This window comes from Babylonia areolata, chromosome 13 (genome assembly GCF_041734735.1).
Source record: "Babylonia areolata isolate BAREFJ2019XMU chromosome 13, ASM4173473v1, whole genome shotgun sequence".
Taxonomy (NCBI): domain Eukaryota; kingdom Metazoa; phylum Mollusca; class Gastropoda; order Neogastropoda; family Buccinidae; genus Babylonia; species Babylonia areolata.
Genome location: NC_134888.1, coordinates 5,168,579 through 5,194,313, shown reverse-complemented (window position 1 = coordinate 5,194,313; position 25,735 = coordinate 5,168,579). Strand labels below are relative to the sequence as shown.

General features: G+C 43.8%; 1 protein-coding gene across 1 annotated transcript in view; it reads left to right on the top strand.

The window, feature by feature from the left end:
• The window catches only part of LOC143289000 (uncharacterized), a 138,886-nt gene that overhangs the window by 67,621 nt on the left and 45,530 nt on the right, over nt 1-25,735 (top strand). Inside the window, exons 13-16 of the mRNA XM_076597746.1 lie at nt 13,861-14,031; nt 20,294-20,455; nt 21,703-21,924; nt 23,648-23,810. Coding sequence (XP_076453861.1) covers nt 13,861-14,031; nt 20,294-20,455; nt 21,703-21,924; nt 23,648-23,810 — 718 coding nt within the window. The remainder of the gene's footprint in view (nt 1-13,860; nt 14,032-20,293; nt 20,456-21,702; nt 21,925-23,647; nt 23,811-25,735) is intronic.

Sequence of the window (25,735 nt, the reverse complement as noted above, 5' to 3'; positions counted from 1 at the left end):
GTGTTTGGGTATGTGTGTGTGTGTCAGTGAGTGTGTGTGTGTGTTTGTGTTTGGGTGTGTTTGTTATGTGTGACTGTGTGTGTGTGTGTGTGTGTGTGAGTGTGTGTGTTTGGGTGTGTGTGTTTGGGTCTGCTTCTGTCTCTATATGTCTGTGAGTGTGTGTGTGAGTGTGTGTTTGTGAGAGAGTCAGTCAGTGAGAGTGTGTGTGCGGGAGGGGGGGGGGGGTTATTGGGTGGATGTGTGTGTGTGTGTGTGTGTGTGTGTGTGTGGAAGGAGTGGGGGTGGGGGTGAAGTTTGAGGGCTGTTTTCCTCTTCCAGCACTGGCACAGCATGGCAAGCGCTGGTTAAGGGGATTGGGGTGGGGTTGTGTGGAATATTTGAGGTATTAGTAACAAGACGGAAAGAGGGGAGGGAGGAAAGGCTGTTTCATGTTGTTTTTGTTTTTTGTTTGTTTTTTTTCTCTCTTTTCCTCCTTGCTCTATGAAGACTTTAGATCTTAAGCCTGATTTATCAATCTGCACCAGAGAGAGAGAGAGAGAGAGAGAGAGAGTGTATATGATCTACATCCCATACTTTGTAAACAAGTGTTGACAGCACAAAACCACCTGTGTGTGAGTGTATGAGTGAGGGGGAGTCCAGCTTGTGATCACAGAATAACACACCCCAAACGAATGTGCACTGGAATATGTCCAATATTCAGCCCCCCCCCCCCCCCCCCCCCCCGACCCCCTCTTATCCCCCCCCCCCACCCCCCCACCCCCCCAACACACACACACACACATTCACTCCAACTCTCTGTTAATCTGCTACTGTAAATTACAGGGACAGGGAGGGAGGGGGGAACAAAAGATAGGGAGGGATAGTGACAGGAAGAGGAAGGGGAGGGAGAGGGAAGGAAGAGGGAGGGATAGTGACAGGAAGAGGAGGGGGACGGAGAGGGACAGGGAGGGAAGGGAGAGGGAGGGATAGCGACATGAAGGGAGAGGATCAGGAAGGGTGAGGGAGGGAGAGGGAGGGATAGTGACAGGAAGAGGAGGGAGAGGGACAAAGAGGGAGAGGGAGGGATAGTGACAGGAAGAGGAAGGGGAGGGAGAGGGATGGGAAGGAGAGGGAGGGATAGCGACAGGAAGAGGAAGGAGAGGGAGGGATATTGACAGGAAGGGAGAGGGATGGATAGTGACAGGAAGGGAGAGGGAGGGATAGCAACAGGGAGGGAGGGAGAAGGACAGGGGAAGGATAGTGACATGAAGGGAGAGGGATAGGAAGAGGAGAGAGAGAGGGAGGGATAGGGACAGGGAGGGAGGGAGAGGTGGAGAGGACAGAGAAGAGGGCAGACAGGACAGGACAAACAAGGGGACAGCATAGGTCATTGAGGGAGAGAGGGAGGGAGGGGGACAGGACTGGGCAGGGCAGGGCAGGGCAGGGCAGGGCACTGCACTGTTTAAAGCAGGCGACCAAGCAGCGGAAGCATCCTGCAACCCCCCCCCTCCCCCCCGCCAGCCCGGCAGTGCTGTGTACAAACAAGCAAGCCTGGAAATAATGTGCTGGATTTCATTCAGTTTAGCAATTCACAGCAGCAAACCCCGTTTTCTTCAAAAAGAAGAATCACTGAAATGTACCTAATTTACATGCCAAGGGTTTGTTTTCGTCGTTCTTCCTTTCTATGAAAAGAAACCAGCAAAAACAAACCAAACCAAACAAAACACAACAAAAAAACCCCCAACCCAGAACATAAAAAGCAGAACAGTGTTTACAGAAAACTCCATTTTACATTCTTTAAAACGTTAAAAGCATCTCCCCTTGAGGGTGGGGTGGGGTGGGGAGGGGAGGCGGGGGCGCGGGCAGGGCGAACCACCCCCAGTGTTTATTTGCGTCATCTCTGAGAGGCTGGAGAGTGGGGGGGTGGGAGACTGTGTGCTTGTCTGTGTGTGTGTGTGTGTGTGCGTGCGTGCGCGTACGCGCGCGCATGCCTGTGTGTGCAGCCTGGAAGAAGATGATGAAAGGTTGCCAAACAGCTCCTCTCCCCCCCTTCCCCCCCCCTCGCCCCGCCCCCCCCACCCCCCTCCCAAGCCACATTCTCCATGCGTTTCTACCCTCACTTCTTTCCTATCTCACCCACCTTGATGTTTACCTCTTGTGACTTTTTTGCTGTTGGTATGTGTGGGCTGCTGACTCACGGCCTTGGATTCTCAGGTAGGGGGGAGGGGGGTGGGGTGGGGGGGAGGGGGGGATGGGAGGCTGTTGTGCTTCATTCAGGTACCTGCGAGATTTTCACACACACACACACACACACACTTTGACTTACACTCACAGACACTGAGGGAATTGGGGGAGGGGATATCATATCTTCTGGCAGTGTTTCAGGGTAGCACTGTTACTATCTTGAGGTCCTTTTTTTTTTTTGTTTTTTTGGTTTTGTTTGTTGTCAGTCAGTGAACTGATCAGTAAAAGATACGTAGTGAAAGACAGCTTGCAACTGATGCTTGATACTGATACGTTGGGAGAGAGAGGGGGGTGGGGGTGGGGTGGGAGTGGGCCCAGTACAAGATTGTCATCAAAGGCAAGCTCGCATTGACACTGGATGCTTTGGAAGGAGAGAGGAAGGTGAGGAGTGGGCTCAGTAATAACACCCTCCCTGCCCCCCCCTGCCCCCCCCAAAAAAAAACTGTAAATCATGTTACATTGACACTTGATGGTGTGTGTGTGGGGGAGGGGAGGGGTGAGGGGATGCAGGGGAGAGGGGGGGTTCGGGGGGGGGGGGGGGGGGCAGTGAGCCCAGTACAAGATAGTCATCAAAGACAGGTGGGATTGACTGACACTTGATGCTTTGGAAGAAGAGAGGAAGGTAAGGGGGTGGGGGGGGGGGTGGGGGGGAAGGGGGCTATAAAGATAATAATAATAATGGATACTTATATAGCACACTGTCCAGAAATCTGCTCTGGGTGCTTTACAAAAGCATTTTTGTTTACATAACACATTACATCAATGTTACATACACACACCAAAATGTGACAAAACACACACACATACCCCCCCTCCCCCCCACGCATGCATACATGCATTTTGACATACATGTGTTCCTAACAGCTACCTTCAGCATATACGCACACATAGGCATGCACAAGCATACACAAACAGATAGATGTGCGAGGTTGCATTGATGCTTGATGGTTTGTAAGAAGGGAGGAGGGGGAGTGGGCTTAGTAAAAGATAGTTGTGAAAGACAGGTTGCATTGACGCTTGATGGTTTGGAAGAAGAGAGGAGGGGGGGGGGGAGTGGGCTTAGTAAAAGATAGTTGTGAAAGACAGGTTGCATTGACACTTGATGGTTTGGAAGAAGAGAGGAGGGGGGGGGGGGGGAGTGGGCTTAGTAAAAGATAGTTGTGAAAGACAGGTTGCATTGACGCTTGATGGTTTGGAAGAAGAGAGGAGGGGGGGAGTGGGCTTAGTAAAAGATAGTTGTGAAAGACAGGTTGCATTGACACTTGATGGTTTGGAAGAAGAGAGGAGGGGGGGGGGGGAGTGGGCTTAGTAAAAGATAGTTGTGAAAGACAGGTTGCATTGACACTTGATGGTTTGGAAGAAGAGAGGAGGGGGGGGGGGAGTGGGCTTAGTAAAAGATAGTTGTGAAAGACAGGTTGCATTGACGCTTGATGGTTTGGAAGAAGAGAGGAGGGGGGGGGGGGGGGGGAGTGGGCTTAGTAAAAGATAGTTGTGAAAGACAGGTTGCATTGACACTTGACGGTTTGGAAGAAGAGAGGAGGGGGGGTGGGGGGGGGGGCCTTGGTAAAAGATAGTTGTGAAAGACAGGTTGCATTGACACTTGATGGTTTGGAAGAAGAGAGGAGGGGGGGAGTGGGCTTAGTAAAAGATAGTTGTGAAAGACAGGTTGCATTGACACTTGATGGTTTGGAAGAAGGGAGGAGGGGGGCTGGGCTTTGTAAAAGATAGTTGTGAAAGACAGGTTGCATTGACACTTGATGGTTTGGAAGAAGAGAGGAGGGGGGTGGGGGGTGGGGGGGGGGGGGGGGCTTAGTAAAAGTTAGTTGTTAAAGACAGGTTGCATTGACACTTGATAGCATAGGATAGGAGGGGGGTAGTGGGGGTGGGGGGGTGGGGGGCTCAACAAAAGATAAGTCATCAAAGACAGCTTGCAGTGACACTTGAGACTTTGGAAGAAGGAACGAAGGGGGGGGGGGGGGGGAGGAGAGGAGAGGAGGGGGGTTGCAGAAGATCCACCCCACCTTCCCTCTCCCATGGGAAAAAGAGGTATCGCGCCCCCACCCCACCCCACCCTCCTCCCCTGTCCCCCCCTCTCCAAGCTTGCACCATTTTGCAGAGAGACCCAGGCTTTTGACGCACAACAAAACTGACAGACCTGGAAGAGAGGAAACTGATGAACAGAACTTCCTTGCACAGGCCAGCGCCCTTATGGCTCTTCACACAGTGAAGGGAGGAGAAGAAGAAGAACAAGAAGGAGGAGGAGAAGAAGAAGAAGAGAAGAAGGAAGAGAAGGAGAAGAAGAAGAGAAGAAGGAGGAGAAGAACAAAAGAAGAAGAGAAGAAGAAGGAGGAGGAGGAGGAGAAGAAGAAGCACCCTGTGGTTTGTTTTCACACCTGCCCTCTTTCAGGGCTATGCTGTGCCTTGTCTTGCCTTGCCTTGCCTTGTCTTGCCTTGCCTTGCCTTGTCTTGTCTTGCGTAATGCCAGGAGGAAGAGGACTGCATGTTTCCACACCCCCCCCCCCCCCAACCCCCCTCTGGCAAGAGTTTGTTGTACCGGAAGAAAGGGGTAGGTGGCTGGATGGGTGGGTGGGTGTGTGTGTGTGTGTGAGGGTGTGAGGGGCGGGTGGAGTCTGAAGAGGAATGCAGGAAGAGAGGGGAGTATGGAGGAACAGGCTGCACAGATGGGAGGGAAGGTGTGTTAAGAGTTGAAAAGATTTTATAAAAAAAAAAAAAATTAGGAAGTGGATGTTGTCTCTTGGGGATCTTGGTTTATAGTTCAATGGAGAGGGAAGGAGGGGGTGGGGGGGGGGGGAGACAGAAAGACAGACAGACAGAGAGACAAAGTAACAGAGAGAGAGGGAGGGAATATGAGAGAGAGAGAGGGGGTAGGACAGTGAGATCATGAGAGAGATAGAGAGAAAGAGAGAGGGAGAAAGAGTGAAAATGAGACAAGACAAGACAAGACAATGGTTTATTTGTTAGGCCTCCGGCCCATAACAAAGGAGTGGGCCACTAACAAAAATATTACATAATGAATCAAATAGTGTGAATAATATATCAATGCGCATGTGACTTGCAAGCTCTCTCTCTCTCTCTCTCTCTCTCTCTCTCTCTCTCTCTCATTATCTCTCTCTCTCTCCTCTCCCTTCCCTCAAACACATGCACGCACGTATATACACACCCACATGCACGCTCGCGCGCTAAACACACAGATCCAGCGATCTGGGTTAAGTGAAATGCTGACAAGCTAACAAAACTTACAAAAAATTAATTACAAATTGCAAGAATCGGAAAAAAAGGGGGATGGGGGGTTGACGTATACGCCACAGGGTAACAAAATGCATACCTATATTCATCCACTCGTGTCCAAGTACAAAAGCTCCGCTCTCACGCCAAAAGCCTTGCATACAAAAAACGATAACTTCGCAACTAAAGATTCCGACACACAGGACATCAAAGCGGCAAATTTGAACAAGGTTGGATTTCTGTGATATTTGGCAGGTAAATGTTCTTCTCTTAGAGTCTGATAAACTGGACAAACCAAAAGAAAGTGATATTCTGTTTCAAGGGCTGTGTGACAAAAACTGCACATTCTCTTATCACCAGGAACAGGATTATACTGTAAAAAGCGACAATTCAAATCTGACATACCCATTCGAAATCGTGAAAGTAGAGTGAAAATGAGAGAGAGAGAGGATGGGACAATGAAAGAGAGATGGAGAGAGAGGGGGGATGGGGGGAAGAGAGAGAGAGGGAGAGATAACCATCGAAAGACAAACAGCACCTTCCCCACAAATAAGCTTTGTGCACAAACCCACACACTCATTCGACACGCACTTAAAACAGGCATTCATTTGCGAAAAAATCAAGAGATTAGATACACAGAGAGAGAGAGAGAGAGAGAGGGAGAGAGAGAGAAGGTAGGGGGTATGGTGAGATGCCCAGTGCAATACAGTACAGACTGCGATATCATCAGTAGAGAAGGTTTCTTTCCGTACTTGTGTCTGCACCTGACGGGTATCGGCCACAAAACTTGACTTGGTTGAGATGGGTTTTTTTTGTTTTTTTTTTCTTGTGATTAGATGTTGAGGTAAGGGGCAGGGAGATGGGAGGAGGGGGGGGGGGGTGATGATTGATGGGGTGTGCAGAGAGAGGGGGGGGGAGAGTGGGGAAGGGAGAGGGAGGATTGCAGAGTGGAGGGGGGTGGGGGTGGGGGGGGGGGGGTTGTGGACCAACCACTGCTGACAGGTAGAAATTTAATGTGTGATTTACGGACTAGAGTGGGGAAGGGGGGTTGGGGGTGGGGTGGGGTGGGATTTGTGGATGCAAGGGGATGGGAGGGAATGGTTGGGGGGGGGATGGGGGGGGGGGGTGGGTTGGATGTCATCTTGATTCATCTATTTCTGATTAGCCTGATTCATGTGGAATTGAACTTGTCACTTATTCCCATTTTGCCGCGTATTCAATTGCTGTGTATGTGCGTGTGTGTGTTTGAGTCACAGAGAGAGAGAGTGAGAGAGAGAGAGAGATAGAGTGTGTGTGTGTGTGTGTGTGTGTGTGTGAGAGAGAGAGAGAGAGAGAGAGAGTTGTATCTATATGATAGGAGGCAGGGGGAGGAGGGTGGATCTGATGCACAAAGATCAGGTGCCAGTATACACAGACAGGTCACTGACTGGTGGAAATATTGGGATGGAAGAGAGGGGGCGGGGGGAGGGGGGGGGAGGTTGGCTGTAGATTAGAGAGGGGTTGCAATGTTTTGGTTTGGAGTTACAGGTTTGGTGGCTAAGAACTCAACTGACAGAGATATATTTTGTGATGTGAAAATAACAGAAAACATTTCAGTGGTTTGTGAGATTATAAACAGGTGGTTGGAGAGGGGAGTGTGGGGGGTGGAAAGGGTGTGTGTGTGTGGGGGGGGGGGGGTGCAGGAGTGTTGCAGATTGGGGTTGTGGGTGTGGGGGGAAGGGAGGTTTAGCTTGTGTGTGTTTGAAACCTGTCGAGGAATGTGGAATGCTGTATGCTAATCCCATTGCGAAAGAAACAAAACAAACAAAAACGCACACACAAAAAAACCCCAACAACCTATATACACACAAGCGTGCTTGCATGTTTTCACGCACTCACGGACACACACGCCTGTGCGACATATTTTGTGACACGCATCCTCACTCGCAAAGATACTTACACATGATGAACACAAACTCACATGCATGCATGGACACATGTATGCACTTACACTCTCACTCACCCCCCTGTGCCCCCCCAAACCCCCAATCCTCTTCCCCCCACATGCGCATGTAAGTGTACGCGCATGCGCGCACACACACACACACACACACACACACACACACACACACACACACTCGAACCCACACACACACACACTCACACTCAAACCCACACACACACACACACACTCACATTCAAACACAAACACACACACTCAAACACAAACACACACACACACTCAAACACACACACACACACACACACACACACTCAAACACAAACACACACACACACACACACACACACATGCACAGCATCTCGGATCTCTATCCTGCATTTCCTTCCTATCACCCCAGCAGTGTGGAACTTTGCCTTCCAGGGGAGAGCTGTCTAAATTTATCTGTGATTCAGTCTGGGGGAGGAGTGAGGAGAAGGGAGAGGAAGGGGGAGACGGGTGGGCGGGGGGGACTGCAGTCTTGGGCTCCGCACTGTGCCAGAATGGGGGGGCCTGGCCCTCTCCAGGAAAGTGAGTCATCTGGCAGATTATCAGCTCCTGGTTTTTGTTCTGTCTGTGGGTTCTTTTTTTTTTCTTGTTCTTCTTCTTTTTCTTTTCATCATCATCATCATCATCATCATCTTTTTCTTCATCATCATCATCATCTTATTATTATTATTATTCTTTTTCCTTATCATCATCATCATCATCTTCTTCTTCTTCTACTTATCATCATCTTCTTCTTCATTATCATCATCATCGTCATCATCTTCTTCTTCCTTCTCCTCCTCCTCCTCCTCCTCATCATCGTCATCTTCTTTTCTTCATCATCATCATCATAATCATCATCATCAACTTCTTCCTCCTCCTTCTCTTCTTCTTCTTCATCTTATGATGATGATGATGATGATGATGATGATGATCATCTTCATCTTCATCTTCATCTTCTTCTTATCATCATCATCGTCATCGCCATCACCATCATCATCGTCATCTTTTCTCTTCTTCTTCTTCTCCTCCTCCTCCTCCTGCTTCTTCTTCTTCTTCTTCTTCTACTTCGTCCTTTTCAGAAAGACTTGTTACAGCAGATGTGTAGAGTATATGGATTAGTCAGCAGACTCTTGGCACCTACTTGAAACTGAAACATCCTCCCCTCCTTCCTGAACTCGAGTCATCCGGGCGCTGCACCAAAGAATGGTTAAACATATTCCTCAAGGTTTAGAAGGTTTGTGTCTCAGCCTGGGTCTCTCTCTCTCTGCAAATGGTTCAGCCTCAGGGAAGGTGGTGGAAGTTCCTCAAACACACTCTTCCCCCCCTTACCCCCCTCCCCACCCCCTCCTTCCTTCTGGGTCTCTGCTGAATGGTTTACCTGTCCATTCTGTAATGTTGTCCTTTTTTTTTTTTTTTGTCAACTAGGTGACGAGTCTATAGTATGTAACTATGTATTTGTGAAGTATTATGACCGGTATGTGTGTATCCTTTCTTCCCAGTTCTTTTCCCCTTTGTAAGTTCAGATTCTCTCGCTTCCTAGGCGGATGCTTTACCACTGGGCCACTAAGGTTGCCAGCACATTGTGCATGGCCCAGTGACAGTGTGGGTTACCTGCCTGGGGTGGGGGAGGGATGGAGGGATACATGGGGGGTGGGGAGGGATGGAGGGATACAGGGGGAATGGGGGGTGGAAGAGGTAGTTAGGGGGGGGGGGGGGGGAGGAACTACAGTGTTGGGGTCTTGCCCGACGTGTGACTCATTTTGTGGGGGGAGGGTCTGTGAGAGGGGAGTCAAGTCAGCGGGAGTGGTGCCAGTGGTGCAGGGAGGCTTGTCAAGGCCCTGCCTGCCTGCCTGCCTGCCTCCCTCATCCGGCTGGTTGCACACGCCACCACCACCACCCGTCTCCAACAAAATGATTTCACACACCTAAAAAACAACAACAAGCAAACAAACAAACCAAAGCAAAAAAACACAACTATTTTGGGCCAGTTTGGCACGTCAAGAGGGAAGGTGTGACTCTGTGTGTGTGTGTGTGTGTGTGTGTGTGTGGAGAGAGAGAGAGAGAGAGAGGTGGCTGGGGGAAAAAGAGAGCAGTTTTATTGTTTTGAAGGCATCTTTGGGGGCAAGGTGCTTGTGGCTGTGTCTGAGCAGGGTTCCAGTCTGTTGGATTGGGGTGGATTGATCCGGTTTGGATTGGTGCAGAGTGTGTTGTGTTTATGTGTGTGTGTGTGCGTTATCGGACATCCCCGCCCCCTCCCGCCCCCTGCCACCCCTTGCCTGGAGGTAATTAGGTGGTAAGGAATTGGGTCAGTGGAACTTTGGTCTTCCTCTTTTCTCCCCTCTTTCTCTATGTCTTTCTCTCTTATCTTTGCGTGTGTGTGTGTGTGTGTGTGTGTGTGTAGTAATAGTAGTAGTCTTCAGTTTATTGTCTTTCCACTTAAAGTGTTACTAGATTGTGTGTGTATGCATACAGCAGTGACTTTTTTTTTATAAAGATTTATTTTTTTATTTTTTAATCGTTGTGATGGACAGAATCATCTGGGGGTGTGTGTGAGATGGTTGGCTTAAGTAATATTAGCATTTGATCATTTAGGGTGTGTGTGTGTGTGTGTGTGTGTGTGTGCGTGCGTGCGTGTGTGCACATGCTCGTGTGTTGGTGTGGAATATGTATGTGAACACCCCTAACCAGCCTTATCAGTTTGGACAGGATTTATCGTTTGTTTTAGTTTGGAGAGGAAAGGTTTGAAGAGTAAGACACCTGTTGATTTCCTTGTTTTGCCTCTCCTGTCTCTCAGTCTCTGTTTGGTATCTGCTTGATGTGTTTGTGAGAATGGGTTGAATCTCCCTGTCTGTCTGTCTGTCTGTCTGTCTCTCATTCTCTGTGTGGTCTCTGCTTGACGTGTTTGTGAGAATGGGTTGAATCTCTCCATCTGTCTGTCTGTCTGTCTCTCATTCTCTGTGTGGTATCTGCTTGACGTGTTTGTGAGAATGGGTTGAATCTCCCTGTCTGTCTGTCTGTCTGTCTGTCTGTCTCTCATTCTCTGTGTGGTCTCTGCTTGACGTGTTTGTGAGAATGGGTTGAATCTCTCCATCTGTCTGTCTGTCTGCCTTTCATTCTCTGTGTGGTCTCTGCTTGACGTGTTTGTGAGAATGGGTTGAATCTCCCTGTCAGTCTGTCTGTCTGTCTGTTATTCTCTGTGTGGTCTCTGCTTGACGTGTTTGTGAGAATGGGTTGAATCTCTCCATCTGTCTGTCTGTCTGTCTGTCTCTCATTCTCTGTGTGGTATCTGCTTGACGTGTTTGTGAGAATGGGTTGAATCTCTCCATCTGTCTGTCTGTCTGCCTTTCATTCTCTGTGTGGTCTCTGCTTGACGTGTTTGAGTATGGGTTGAATCTCTCCATCTGTCTGTCTGTCTTTCTCTCATTCTCTGTGTGGTATCTGCTTGACGTGTTTGTGAGAATGGGTTGAATCTCTCCATCTGTCTGTCTGTCTGTCTGTCTGTCTGTCTCTCATTCTCTGTGTGGTCTCTGCTTGACGTGTTTGTGAGTATGGGTTGAATCTCTCCATCTGTCTGTCTGTCTTTCTCTCATTCTCTGTGTGGTATCTGCTTGACATATTTGTGAGAATGGGTTGAATCTCCCTGTCTGTCTGTCTGTCTGTCTCTCATTCTCTGTGTGGTCTCTGCTTGACGTGTTTGTGAGAATGGGTTGAATCTCTCCATCTGTCTGTCTGTCTGTCTGTCTGTCTGTCTGCTATCTCTGTCTCTGTGTGGTTTTCTGCCTGATGTGTTTGCGATTATGGGTCACATCTCCCTTTTCTGTCAGTCTGTCTGTCTCTTGTCTTGCACCCTCTGTGTACTGTCTGTTTGATGTGTTTGTGAGTATGGGTCAGTCATATCTCCCTGTCTGTCTGTCTGTCTCCTGTCTTGCACCCTCTGTGTACTGTCTGTTTGATGTGTTTGTGAGTATGGGTCAGTCATATCTCCCTGTCTGTCTGTCTGTCTGTCTGTCCGTTTCCTGTCTTGCATCCTCTGTGTACTGTCTGTTTGATGTGTTTGTGAGTATGGGTTACATCTCCCTGTCAGTCTGTCTGTCTGTCTGTCAGTCTGTGTCCTGTCTTGCACCCTCTGTGTACTGTCTGTTTGATGTGTTTGTGAGTATGGGTCACTGTCACATCTCCCTGTCTGTCTGTCTGTCTCCTGTCTTGCACCCTCTGTGTACTATCTGTTTGATGTGTTTGCGAGTATGGGTCACATCTCCCTGTCTGTCTGTCAGTCTGTCTCCTGTCTTGCATCCTCTGTGTACTATCTGGTTGATGTGTTTGTGAGTATGGGTCACTGTCATATCTCCCTGTCTGTCTGTCTGTTTCCTGTCTTGCATCCTCTGTGTACTATCTGTTTGATGTGTTTGTGAGTATGGGTTACATCTCCCTGTCTGTCTGTCTGTCAGTCTGTGTCCTGTCTTGCATCCTCTGTGTACTATCTGTTTGATGTGTTTGTGAGTATGGGTCACTGTCATATCTCCCTGTCTGTCTGTCTGTCTGTCTGTCTCCTGTCTTGCATCCTCTGTGTATTATCTGTTTGATGTGTTTGTGAGTATGGGTCACATCTCCCTGTCGGTCTGTCTGTCTGTCTCCTGTTTTGCATCCTCTGTGTGTTATCTGTTTGATGTGTTTGTGAGTCTGGGTCACATCTTCCTGTCTGTCTGTCTCTGTCTTGCATCCTCTGTATACTATCTGTTTGATGTGTTTGTGAGTATGGGTCACTGTCATATCTCCCTGTCTGTCTGTCTGTTTCCTGTCTTGCATCCTCTGTGTACTATCTGTTTGATGTGTTTGTGAGTGGCTAATTGCAAGAATGACACTTTGTGCTGCGATGTATTGCTTTATTTAAATGTGTTTGTAATGATTCTTAATGGACATGGTTCAAAGATTTTTATTTTCTTGTATGAGCATTATTATACAGTCATGGTCTGTATGGGGTATGCTTCTAATGATTGCTGCAGTGTAATCCTTTTTAAATGATTATTACGAGCATGCGATGAGTATGGAACATTGCTTTCTTTTATGATTTTTTTTGTTTTGTTTTTTTTTTTTTTGTATGCAGCATTCAAAGTTAAACACGAAAAGTGCTTACAGTTATTTATTTATTTGTGACATGTATTTATAAAAATGCATGGCACTGAGATATTGAAATGTTTAAGACTAAAACAAACATTTATATGTTCTTATTTATTTATTTATTTGTTTATTATTATTATTATTTATTTTTTTGGTGCCATTTATGAATATGGAATTGTGTTTGTGATAAGGAACCAAGCCACGAAAATCTGTCACAAGTCAGGATCACAAACACCATTTAATTTCAATTTACGTTTGATTGCAAATTGATGGGAGGAAAACCCAAATGTTGTAGCCCTGCACATTGCAGCTTCTTCCATTTAAGTCTAGTCAGAATATTTTTGTTTTCCTCCAGTTGATTTGGTGTGATCATTGGCATGGTACATGATTGGTTTGTGGGTGGTTGGTGTGGTGTGGTAGTGAGTGTGTGTGTGTGCGCACGTGTGTGTGTGTGTGTGTGTGTGTGTGTGTTCACAACAAGGAGTGTGAGAGAAGTGTTTTAGAATAATTTTTAATTGTTATTGTCTTTTTATTGTTGTGACATTTTGCTAGTTTTTGTATTAGGTTGTTTTTTTGTTTGTTTTTGTTGTTGTTTTTTTAAATTTTGTAATAGCACTTGGGGCTTGTTGATTGAAGATAAATGCTCAATAAATAACTATTATTGTTGTTGTTCTATCTGCCTTTCTTTCTTTCTTTCTTTCTTCCTCTTCCTCTTCCTCTTCCACTTTCTTTTCTTCTATCTTGTTGTTGTTGTTGTTGCAGTGGGGATTGTGACTTTCGTTTTCATGTCAACAGCATTTTTTTTTTTTTTTTATTTTTTTGCTGTTCATTTGCTTTTATCTTGTACTGATGTAGAGTTGCGAAGTCATATTGATTTTTTGTGTGTGTGACAAGTGTTCATTTTACAATCCCGCTTGATGCAAAACTGGATAGCCAGGAAGGAAGAATGAAGACTTGTCCATCTCTTCTGTAGATGTTGGTAGATTTTGATGTAACCTTGGTGTGTGATGTTAACAGCACCCCTGTCCTTACATGTCCTTAGAGTTTGACATGTCCTTGGTTGTGACCTTGACACCCTTCTGGTTCTTAAACCATGGCTTGTGACCTTGGTCATTGGAAAAAAAAAAAGAGTAAAACAAAGAGCTCAGGGTGCTTTACTTAAAGAAAAAGTTGTGACCTTGGCACCATTCTTGTCCTTAGGTTGAGATAACCATGGCTTGTGACCTTGACCCTTTGTGACATTACCCTGCCCTCCCCCCCTTGCTTTCTGTTGGCATGGCACAGGACTGTGTTGTTGCTTGCAGTTCCGTCTTTGAGCAGCCTCCAGCCCCCCCTTGGGGTCTTCACTTGCATGACAGTAGCCTCCCTTACGCCAGTGACCTTCCTCGTCGCTATGGCAATGACCCTGATAGCTTTTCTGGGTCGGCTGTTACCAGCCCCCGTTCTGACTACATTCTCTCCGAACAGGAGTATAGGTACGGAATTTTTTTCATCGGCCAAGCAGGTTGATGCGCTTTCACGGTACAGAGCGTGTGTGTACAGTGTACATGTATCCGCTTGTGTTCTTCATTTGTATATTATATATACACACAAGAGCTTCTGGAGACTGTGTGTGTGTGTGCTTGCAATAACCAGTCATCGTATGTTTTAACCGAGTGTGCTTATCGTGTTTGCATTATTGATCCGTGTGCTAATGATGCGTCGGTGAGCGTGCTAACAATGCGAGTGCCATTCCCTGCTTTGACTGCACTGCTGAGGGTGTAGAATATATGACAAGAGGGAGGGTTAGAGTGGGGCTGGTGGAAGTAATGTTACGGAGCTGGGGGGCATGGGGAGGGGGGGGGGGAGCAGTGCTGGTATTTGTGCTGAACTGGGCTTTGTGCAGGGTAGTACTAGTAGAGAGAATGTCAGACTGGCAGCACAACACCGAGGAGCTCCTGACCATGTGAACTACGGAATGGTCATTGTCAACATGCTGTTAGAATTGGGTTTTTTTGTCGACGCGTCGTCGTTGTTTTCATTACAGGACCAGATTTGTATCAACGTGTGTGTTATGGCCATCAAAAAAACGTGCTCTGACTTACCCTTTTTTTTTTTTTTGTGGTAAAGGAGTTTAGGAGGAAAAAAAAATAGTAGGATCAAAATTTAAAATCTTTTTGACTGACACTGTCTTTTCATAACCTTTCCAGTTCCTATGCTCTCAGTGTATTCTTCTTCTGTTTTCATGGGCTGCAGTTCCCACGTTCATTTACCCGTAATGAGTGGACTTTTATGTGAATTACCGTTTTTACTTTGCCATGTTGGCAGCCGTATTCCATTTTCAGGGGTGTCCGTGCTGGGTTTATTCTTGTATCCATAACCCACGGAATGCTTTCATTGATGACAAGGTCTTCAATGTGTGTATTTGATCTTCTTCACAGTATAAATCTGGTACATGTGTATATCTATGTATGTCCAGTATATAAACCCCCCCACAAGCATAGCTGCTGTGTGTATGGTGAGAGTGTTGATGGGGACAGGTCACACACGGATAGGGAGTACCTGGCTCTGATATGCTTGTCATTTTCTGTAAAAAAAAAAAAAAAAAAAAAACAAAAAAAAAACCTTTGATTTTGTTGATAGAATCAACTTCTGTGACCTGTACTGTTAGTAGTAGACCAATGATGTGTGGTTGCATATGAATCATGAGAACTGGGCTGTCTTGTTATGTTCATTGTCTGTGGTGTTGATGAAATGATCTTGTAATAAAAACTTCTCTCTCTCTCTCTCTCTCTCTCTCTCTCTCTCTCTCCATATATATTATGACTTACTGGGAAAAGCTGTACATTTTCAGTTTTCATCAGGAAACGCTCATATGTGAATAATGGTTTTGGTTCCGAGAAGGGCACAGACAAATTTTGATGTTCAGAAAACTTTGATATCCTGGCCTGGGTCACATGGGCCATCTTAGCAGTGATAAGCTTTCTTAACATTAAAAAAAACCTTCCTAACTCTATGGTAATTCTTCAGACTCAGGAACATTCTTTTGCTAAGGAACATTCTTAATGCTTAGCAAAACCAGGGATGCAAAGATAGCTCAAGCGACCCAATCCAGGTTCTAATCCTGACAGCTTTGATGCTCTGGACTAGTGGAAAAGGTTTAAGGCCAGACACTACAATCAAATAACGACTTTTTTTTTGTCTCCGACTATATATCTCTCTCTCTCTTTTTTTTTGTCTACTAGGTGTATCATCACTTGTGGATCACAAAAAAAGTGTTGTTAGATTTCTGTGAATACCCGTTGCTATGGAAACAAATCAAAATGGCCGCCGAACAATGTGTCAAAGATATCGGATTTGTGGTCCATGTGGTGCATGCAGACACTTTTTGTTATGTGGACTTGATACACAATGACATTATCTTCATTTTCACTTGAGATTGTGATTGTGTTGATTCTTCAATTATTGTACTTTTTATGAATTTTTGAAATTTTGGGTATTGCGAAATCCTCAAAATTTAGAATGGGTAAAAGGATTGGAACTGCTATGAATTAAAACCCAGAGAATATTTTCATACACACTTGTGACAAAACTTCAATAACATGTCATAAAACAATCATGTAAAGTCTCATGGTTGCAGGTTTACTCATCAGTGAGCAAGTCCAAGGTATGTTGTCAAGGGCAGAAACTTGACGACGCGTCAAAATTGAACAAAAAATTATTAATAAACACTTTCGTGATTCAGCAAGCAGTCTTTATTGGCAGTTGTTTCATTGTTAAAGGCATCTTTACAGTGGAAAAACTTACGCATATGATAGAAGAGATGTTCAAGAATCAAAATCCATCAAAAACCCAAATCATGAAAAATAGTCATTTTGGTCTGTTTTGCACTGCCGTGTCCCCCCCCCCCACCCCCCCCTCCTTAAAGCAGACTGCATTGTAATGCACACTAATATTGTTTCACACCTGGAATGCAGTATACTTTCTATCTAACCTGTCCCTGCATCTCTTAACAACATATGTTATTCAAAAGCTGCGGCTGTCTTGCAGTGCCTGACGTGTTCATGTTCACGAGTTACTGTTGAAAGTTTCATGCTTTTGTTTTTGGTGCCCTCAAACTGGTTTGATTGATCGAGGTTGTTTAAATCCAGCAGGAAAATATATTGTGGCACCTGGGTAGTAGGAAGCAGAATATTTAGCTTTTTACGGTCAGTGAAAAATGTACAGCTTTTGACACTGATAATGTATCATACCTTACAGTACACGCGTAAATCCAGTACAAGTGTATATATATATATCTATGGTCAGTGCATATTATTACTCCCACAAACATGGCTGTTATGTTTATGTGTGAGTGTATGTGTAAAATGTGGGTGTGGGGTGGGTGTTTTGATAAGGAGAAAGAACAAGGTGAATGTTTTTTTTGGATGAATGTGTATTTTCTAGAGAGAGAGAGTGTGTGTGTGTGTGCCCATTGCATTGTCGTTCGTTCACTCAGTTAATGGCCAGGCTATCCAGACTGTTACCACACTCTGCGTCAGTGATGCTCACAGAATCAATCGGTAGTGTATCATTGGTTCCCATGGCTCATTCCTCTCTCCTCTCTCTCTCTCTCTCTCTCTCTCTCTCTCTCTTTCAGTCTGATGTAGCTGAAAGACACGACATTGTTTCTGCTTTGTCGTCTGATGATGACCTCACAATACTGTCAATAGCTAAATTTCTTGTAGAAGCACAAAGAATAAGATGTAGTCTTACGGTTCAGAATGGTGCCAGAGTGGATGAGGGGGATGGCAATGTGTGATGTCTGTTGTCTTGTGTTCAGACTGTGGGCCAAGTGGTAAGGTAGACATTGGACGGTATCGTTGATAGAATGGATGGTCGAGTAATGGTGTTTTTGTCTTTTTGTTTTGTTTTTGTTTCTGTTTCTTCTTTTCTTTTCTTTTTTTTTTTTTAATGTTTGTTGCTTCCTTATTGTAAGGATGTTGTATTTCGAAAAAAGCTGTTTGTTTTGTTTTGATGGATTAAGCAGAGTGTGGTATGGTACTTGTGGTGACATAAGAATTAACCCTATCACCCCCTTGTCAATAGACCTATGCAGGTAATGACAATAAAATATCAAAGCGTCAAAGCGTCTCTCTCTCTCTCTCTCTCTCTCTCTCTATTTAAAAAAAAAATTTTTTTTTTAAATATATATTATTAACATTTCTGATCTTCGTTTCACTCGATGGTGGGTTTCACTACATGGTGATTAACAACCATTGGTTGTCTTTTTCTCTCTGTATTATCAGTTAATTTACCTTCGTGTATGATTGATTAATGGTGAATGATATGTATACTTTACATAGTGTAGTCTGTTTTGATTTTTCTATTATTAGTTGTTTTTTTTGTTGCTTATAGAAAGTTTTGCATAGCTACCTGGTTGGTTACTTTATATAGTGTAGTCTATTTTTATTTTTCTATTATTAGTTGTTGTTTTTTGCTTATAGAAAGTTCTGCATAGCTACCTGGTTGGTTAGTTTGTTAGTGAATGATTTAGTTGTTGGTGTCATATATCGTACCATGTCAAACTGTTGCAAATTAGGGCTTTATCGGTTTGCTCTGTGTTGGCCAAATTTCGCCTCTAACCCAGCACGTTTTTAGCCTTTGCCAAGCCTGTTTGTTGTCTGCTCAGGCAGTCAGCGCACAATTAGTTAGTCAGTTCATGCATTAGTCCAGTGCTAACAGTGTGATTTGATTTGATTTGATTTGGTTGGATGGTTATGAATATATTAGGTTAAAAGGTTTCAGGGAGAAAAAAAAAAAATGTGTTTTTGATGATGAAACCACAGGTGTGTGGTGTTTGTTGAATCTCAGGCAACATTTTCTTTCTGCACATGACTTTGATAAAAAGAAGATGAAATTGATGGTACCTTGAATAACGTTGTTGTGATGTGTTGTTTTTTTTTTACAGTCACACGAATACATTCTTAGAGCTATATTATTCACTCACAAAAAAAAAAGACACAATAATGACTTCTTCATGTGCACTGATGGAAAACGCTAATGTGTACATTTTTCTTTCAAACATTCCAAAATACACAGAGAAATGTATAATGTTTTTGGCTGGCCGGCTGTATGTTTGTTTGATGTGCCTCAAAGAACTCTTGTCCTTTTTTTTTTTTTGTTTGTTTGTTTTTCTTTGAAAATTTTGCTGACAGAACTATAGTTTTAATGTGTTTTTTTTTTCAGTGTGTGTGACTTCTCAGAGTACAGATTACTGGTGTGTCATTGAATGAAAGCTGTTTGGCTAAGACTTCACTTTTTTGCTGTTATGTTTTTAACTTCAGGGGGCTTTTGTTGTTGCCTTATTCTTGTGTTTTTGACTTTGTCTCTCTCTCTGTCTCTGTCTCTCTCTCTCTCTCTTCAAAGAGAAGTACTCATAGTAACCCCTGTGAAAAGAAAAGTAATCATGGCAGCAGAGCGTTGGCCGAGTGGTAGTGTGCCAGAGTAGGAAACGAGCGTTCACAGGTTTTGAGTCCCATTTACAGACGGGCACCATAGCCGAATGGTTAAAGCGTTGGACTTTCGATCTGAGGGTCCCGGGTTCGAATCACGGTGACGGCGCCTGGTGGGTAAAGGGTGGAGATTTTTCTGATCTCCCAGGTCAACATATGTGCAGACCTGCTAGTGCCTGAACCCCCTTCGTGTGTATATGCAAGTAGAAGATCAGATACGCACGTTAAAGATCCTGTAATCCATGTCAGCGTTCGGTGGGTTATGGAAACAAGAACATACCCAGCATGCACACCCCTGAAAACGGAGTATGGCTGCCTACATGGTGGGGTAAAAATGGTCATACACGTATGAAGCCCACTCGCGTATATACGAGTGAACGTGGGAGTTGAAGCCCACGAACGCAGAAGAAGAAGAGGAGTCCCATTTACAGACTGGGATTTGGATCAGGGCTTGTTGGGTGCTAGTCATTTGTACGAGTCGATAATCGGAGGTCCTGTGTGCAGCTTGTACTTTGTGCATTTAAAAGGACCCACAGCAGCAGAAGGGTTGTCCCTGGCAAAAAAAACTCTGTAGAAAAGTCCACTTTTGGTAGGAAGACCGATAAACTTGCAGACACAAACAAATATAAAATATTCCAAAAATGGGGGTGGCGCTGCGCCGTGGCGACGCGCTCTCCCAGGGGAGAGCAGTCTGAGTTTCACACAGAGAAATCTGTTTTTGACAAAAAGTCATACAGTGCAGTACCAAGCAGTACAGTATAATGAGATATGGTACGATGGGATTTCAGTACAATATGGTGCAGGATGATGAGGTATACAATACAATATTGATCCGTGTTGAAACAAGAGTCGTCATCATGATTCCGGTGATTTCACCTTTGGTGTCTGGTCACTTGCAAGGAGGAGGGTGGTGGCAGAGGGTATAGGTTAAGGCACTCATCTCCCAATACAGTGTCTGTGAGGGTCTGGGTTCGAATCCTGCTCTGACTTTTTTTTTTTTTTTTTTTTGCCACTTGGCGCACTGTAAAAGAACCCTTGGCAACAAAAGCGTAGTCCTCTGGCAGAACTGTAGAAGAAATCCACTCTGCTGTAGTACACAGGTAAGATTCTATGCATGGTTTGACTAGCGCATCGGGGGTTATGCTGCTGGTGTAGGCATCTGCGTATGTGGATTTGTGGATTTGACGCCTTTTAGAGAACATGAAAGCAGTCTGCTTTACAGGTGACCTACATGTATGTGTGTGTGTGTGTTCGGTTCCCCCAGGAACGCCCTCAGCTCACAGAGCGCCAAAGAGCAGCGCCGCCTGGCTGGCAGCACACAGTACAGACGCACAGCCTCCGACACGGTGCCCCCCAAACGAGGCATTCCCACCGCCGTCAACAGCAACAGCCACGGTGACGCCCACAACAACCACATCAACAAGAAGTCAGTTGGGTTTTTTTGGGTGTTTGATTGATCTGTTCTTGGATTCTTTTTTTTTTGTGTGTGTGTGTTTTTTGTTTTTATTGTTGTTGTTTTTTTTGGGTTTTTTGTTGTTGGTATATTCCCCTATGACTAATGAAGTGATACGAAGATGTAGACACACTCACATGTGCACACACACACACACACACACACACACACACACACAAAAGGATACACTCATGCAAGCACACACACACACACACACACACACACACACACACACACACACACACACACACACACACACACATATTCTCTCTCTCTCTCTCTCTCTCTCTCACACACACACACACACACACACACACACACACACACACACACACTCACTCACTCACTCACTCACTCACTCACTCACTCACTCACTCACTCACTCACTCACTCACTCACTCACTCACGCACGCACGCACGCACACACGCACGCACGCAGAGATCTAATGTCACTCAGTAAAGACCTTACATTTAAAGGAAGCAGGTTTACAGTACTGAGTTTACTTAGAACCTGAGTTCAACAGTGTCAGAAAGATAGAAAAAGAAATATGAAAAACATTCCCATGGTGTATTCAGATTGATATCCCATTACTAGGTAGCATTTTGCTTGCCTGACAGATGTATGCATCAGTCTGATATCTGTACTAAGCAGAAGTTCCTGTTTGAACTGAAAATGACAAAACTACTGCTATTTATCAGTACATGTATGTCAGATAAAAGAGCTGTTTTGTGAATAAGAAATGAAATTGTAATTTGTGAATAAGAAATGAAATTGTAACAGTCACGAGACTTGAAATATTTTTGCTTGGTAATTTTTTTTGTGCCTTTTCCATATATGCTTTATCATAATTAGGGTGTATGGAGAGAACTGATTTTTTCTTATTTTTAAGCCAAATTTGGTGTTGATGGAAGTATTTCCAGGGAAAATTAAAGTTACTGCTGACACACACACACACACACACACGCACATGCACACACACATGCACGCACAACAACACACACACACAACCGAAACACAGGGTTATTATGCACAGATCATGTTGTGTGTAAACACACGCTTCATTCCAAAAACCAGAGAAAAGCAACTTTGTTCTTTTCTTGGAGACAGAAAAAGAAAAAGAAACAAACCCAAACACATGCAGCATACACAGACGCCTACCAACCCACCTTTCTGTAATCATACATGAATTATGATTCCCCCCCACACCACAACCAAACAGCGGCCTAGCGGACGACGACGGCGGCAGTATCAGCCCGTCCCACAGCAATTCCAAGCCCACGACGCCAACCAACCCCAGCCACCCCAGCGTGTGGAGGCTGCAAGGGGGGGGAGGCGGTGGGGGCGGAGGAGAGCGGGCCTCGTCCCCTGTACAGAGCCCCAGCACTCGGCACCGCAGCAAGCCTCCAGAGAGGTCCAGTGTGCCCACGCCCACCTCTGGGAGGTAACGTCACGTGTACTCCTGCTGCTGCTGCTGCTGTTGTTTGGACTCTTGAGATGCCAGCTGTATTGTATTGTGTTGTGTTGTGTTGTGTTGTATTGTATTGTAATACTCTTTTTGTCACAACAGATTTCTCTGTGAGAAATTCGGGCTGCTCTCCTCAGGGAGAGTGCTTTGCTGCAGTGCACTGAGAGTGCCACCCTTTTTTCTTTTGTTTTGTTGTTGTTTTTTTGTTTGTTTGTTTTTTCTTGCAATTTTATTTGTTTTCCTGCTGCTGCTGCTACTACTGCCATCACTAGTCTACTACTTAAACAACGACAACAACACCTACTCGTACTACAACTGCTACTACTGCTGCTATTACTGTTTATACCCTCCATTGTGGTTGTTTTTTTGTTGTTTTTTTGTTTTCTTTTGTTTTTTGTTGTTTTTTTACTCCTGGGTCGGAATCATTCTCATTGTTGTTAATTGATATATTTATTTTAAAATTATTATTATTATTATTATTATTATTGCTGCTGTTGTTGTTGTTGCAGTCATGATGTCTGTTTAAGTTTGTGTAAATTGATTTATTTTGATATTTTGTCATTTATAGTCAATGAGTTTTTGTACATATAAAGCATTGAATAAGCCTTTGTTATTATTGTCATTATTATTGTTATTTCTGTTACTATTGTTATCAGTCTTGTACTCTAGTCATGATGTCTGTTTGAAGCTTGTTTGAAATGACTGATTTTGTCGTTTCATCATTTACAGTCAGTGTCAGTGAGTTTTTGTACATTAAAAGCATTGAATAAGTGTTCATTGGTATTAGTATTTTGTTTTATTTTTTATCACCATCATCATCATTATGATGACTGTTATTATTATTAGTGGTAGTAGTAGTATTGTTGTTACTATTATTATATTAGTATTACTATTATTGTATTTTATATTTATCATCATCATCATCATCATCATTGTAATTTGTAGTAGTAGTAGTAGTCGTGACAGTAGTAGTAGTATTGTTGTAACTATTATTATCATCATCAGCAGCAGCAGCAGGAGCAGTATTATTATTCAGAATGTTTCATTACTAGTATTAGTGTTATTAATATTATCAGTAGTAGGTAGAAGTAGTAGTAGTTGTACTTTTGTTGTTACTGTTATTATTATTTGTATCGGTATCATCATCATCATCATCATCAAGATCATTATCATCAGTATTATTATTATTATTATTATATTATTATTATTATTAGTAGTAGTAGTTATGACAGTAGTGGTGGTATTATTGTACCTATTATTATCATCATCATCATCAGCAGCAGCAGTATTATTATTTAAAATGTTTCAGTATTAGTATTTGTATTATTATTTGTATTTGTAGTTCTTTTTATCACAACAGATTTCTCTGTGTGAAATTTGGGCTGTTCTTCCCAGGGAGAGCACGTCGCTATACTGCAGCGCCACCCTTTTTTTTTTTTTTTTTTTTTTTTTTTTTTGCGTGCAGTTTTATTTGTTTTTCCTATCGAAAATAATATTATCAGTAGTAATAGAAGAGGTAGTAGTTGTACTTTTTTTTTTGTTACTATTAATATTATTATTATTTGTATCCTTATCATCATCATCAAGATCATTATCATTAGTATTATTGTTAGTATTATTATTATTATTATTAGTCTTTTTATTCATCATTGTTATCATTATGATTATCATCATGATGATTACCTCCCCCCTGCCCCAGGTCTGTGTCACGCACGTCCAGCACGAGCAGTGTGAACAGCGTGCAGTCGCAGGGCAGCACCGGAGGCAGGGGGGCTAACTCTGCCACCACCACCACCACCGCTTCCTCCTCCTCCACCAGCACCGGAGGGGGTTCCCGCCACGCCAAAAACCACCCCAACCCAGTACGTCACGAAATGTAACATAGTGTAACGGGGGTTCCTTCGTAGCCTTGGTAACCTTGTTTCTCTCTTGTGAGGCGTCTTGTCTTCTCTGACGCTGGTGCTTTTCCTTCTTTCTCTGTGTGTGCTGTTTGTTGTGAAGTGCTGTGGGTTTCTGTTGTTTTTTTGTTTTCTCTGTTTGTGTGTGTGTGATGTGTTGTGTGGGTTTTGTGTGTGTGTGTGTGTGTACGTGTGTGTGTGTGTGTGTGTGTGTGTGTGTGTGTAAGTGTTAGTGGGTTTTGTGGCTGCTTCTTTGTGTGTGTGTATGTGTGTGTGTTTGTGTGTATAAAGTATTGGTGGGTTTTCTGTGTAAAGTATTGGTGGGTTTTATGGCTGTGTGTGTGTGTGTGTGTGTAAAGTGTTAGTGGGTTTTGTGGCTGTTTCTTGTGTGTGTGTGTGTGTGTGTGTGTGTGTGTAAATGTTGGGTGAGTTTTATGGCAGTTTTTATTTTGTGTGTTTGTGTGTGTGTGTGTGTGTGTGTGTAAAGTGTTAGCGGGATTTGTGGCTTGTTTCTCTGCGTTCAAAGTGTTTGTGGGTTTTGTTGATTTCTTTCTGTCTCTGTAAAGTGTTGCCGGGGTAGGATGTCGGGTCTGTCACAGTATCAGTAAAGTTTTAGTGTGTGAATGATAACGGAGGGGGTCATTTGAATGTTTGTGGCTGGGGCTATGGCTCGGGGGTGGTGAATGTCTTTCATGTTTTGACGTTCTTGGACTTGCTGTGTTAAGTGCCTTTCTTTTGATGATTTCGCTTTATTTTCTGTGTTACAACTTCTATTATGCGTTGATCTTTGCCTGGACGTATTGAAGACTTGTGCTTCGATGTTCAGTTTTCACTGTTGTTGCTGTTTTTGTGTCATTTTTTCTGTTTAGCATCTGATATTTAGTTCTCTCTGCTGTTATGTTTGATGGAATAATGAAAACATCTATTTGATTGTTCTGTTCGTGTCCTGGGTTGAAGAGGGCAGCTGTTTAATTAATGTACTTTTGATGTCTGTGTGTGTGTCTGTGTAAACTGTCAAGTGGCTGAAATGCTGTCTATGATGTTCTGAAAACAGTGAAAGTTTACCCGTTTGGTTCACTCAATGTTCTTTTGGTGAGGACCAAAGCTTTGCACAGTGAAATGTTTTGTATGTGTGTATGTGCAGGTGAGTGTGCAGACTTGTGTGTGTGTATGTGTGTGTGTGTGTGCACGCATGATTGGAATCCGGTGTATGTGTGTGATGTTCTATGCTATTTGTTTATGTTTACAAAAATCAGATGTTTTTAAAAATTGAAGGTCATAAGTATTGGCTGGTCAGTTCAATGATGTCCTTGATAACTGCACTGTTTGATAATTGCACTGTTTTTGTTGTTGCCATTGTTGTTGTTTCTTTTGCTATTCTTCAGGAATTTTTTTAAATTTTTAATATATTTTTTAATCTTTTATTAAAGTTTCAGGTAAATGTTTGATATTCAAAACAACAATTGAAGTATTTAGAAATTTGAGGACAGTGTTCTATAAATGACATTAAAAGTCCTGTTTATTGGAAGTAAGACTGCTTAATTTCTAAAGCAATTACTGACTTTGAAGAGAAGCCATTAGCAGAAGTAATTTTCAAAGCTCCAAGGTATCAAACACTGACTCTTCTATGAGACAGCAGAGATTCTGCTGTGATGTGAGGCATCAAGCTATAACCACAGTATAAGAAGCATTAAGAAGCCTTGCAATTTCTTGAAGCTTTTCAAACACTGACTGTTCTATGAGACAGGAGAGATTCTGCTGTGATGTGAGAGGCATCAAGCTATAACCACAGTATAAGAAGCATTAAGAAGCCTTGCAATTTCTTGAAGCTTTTCAAACACTGACTCTTCTATGAGACAGCAGAGATTCTGCTGTGATGTGAGAGGCAT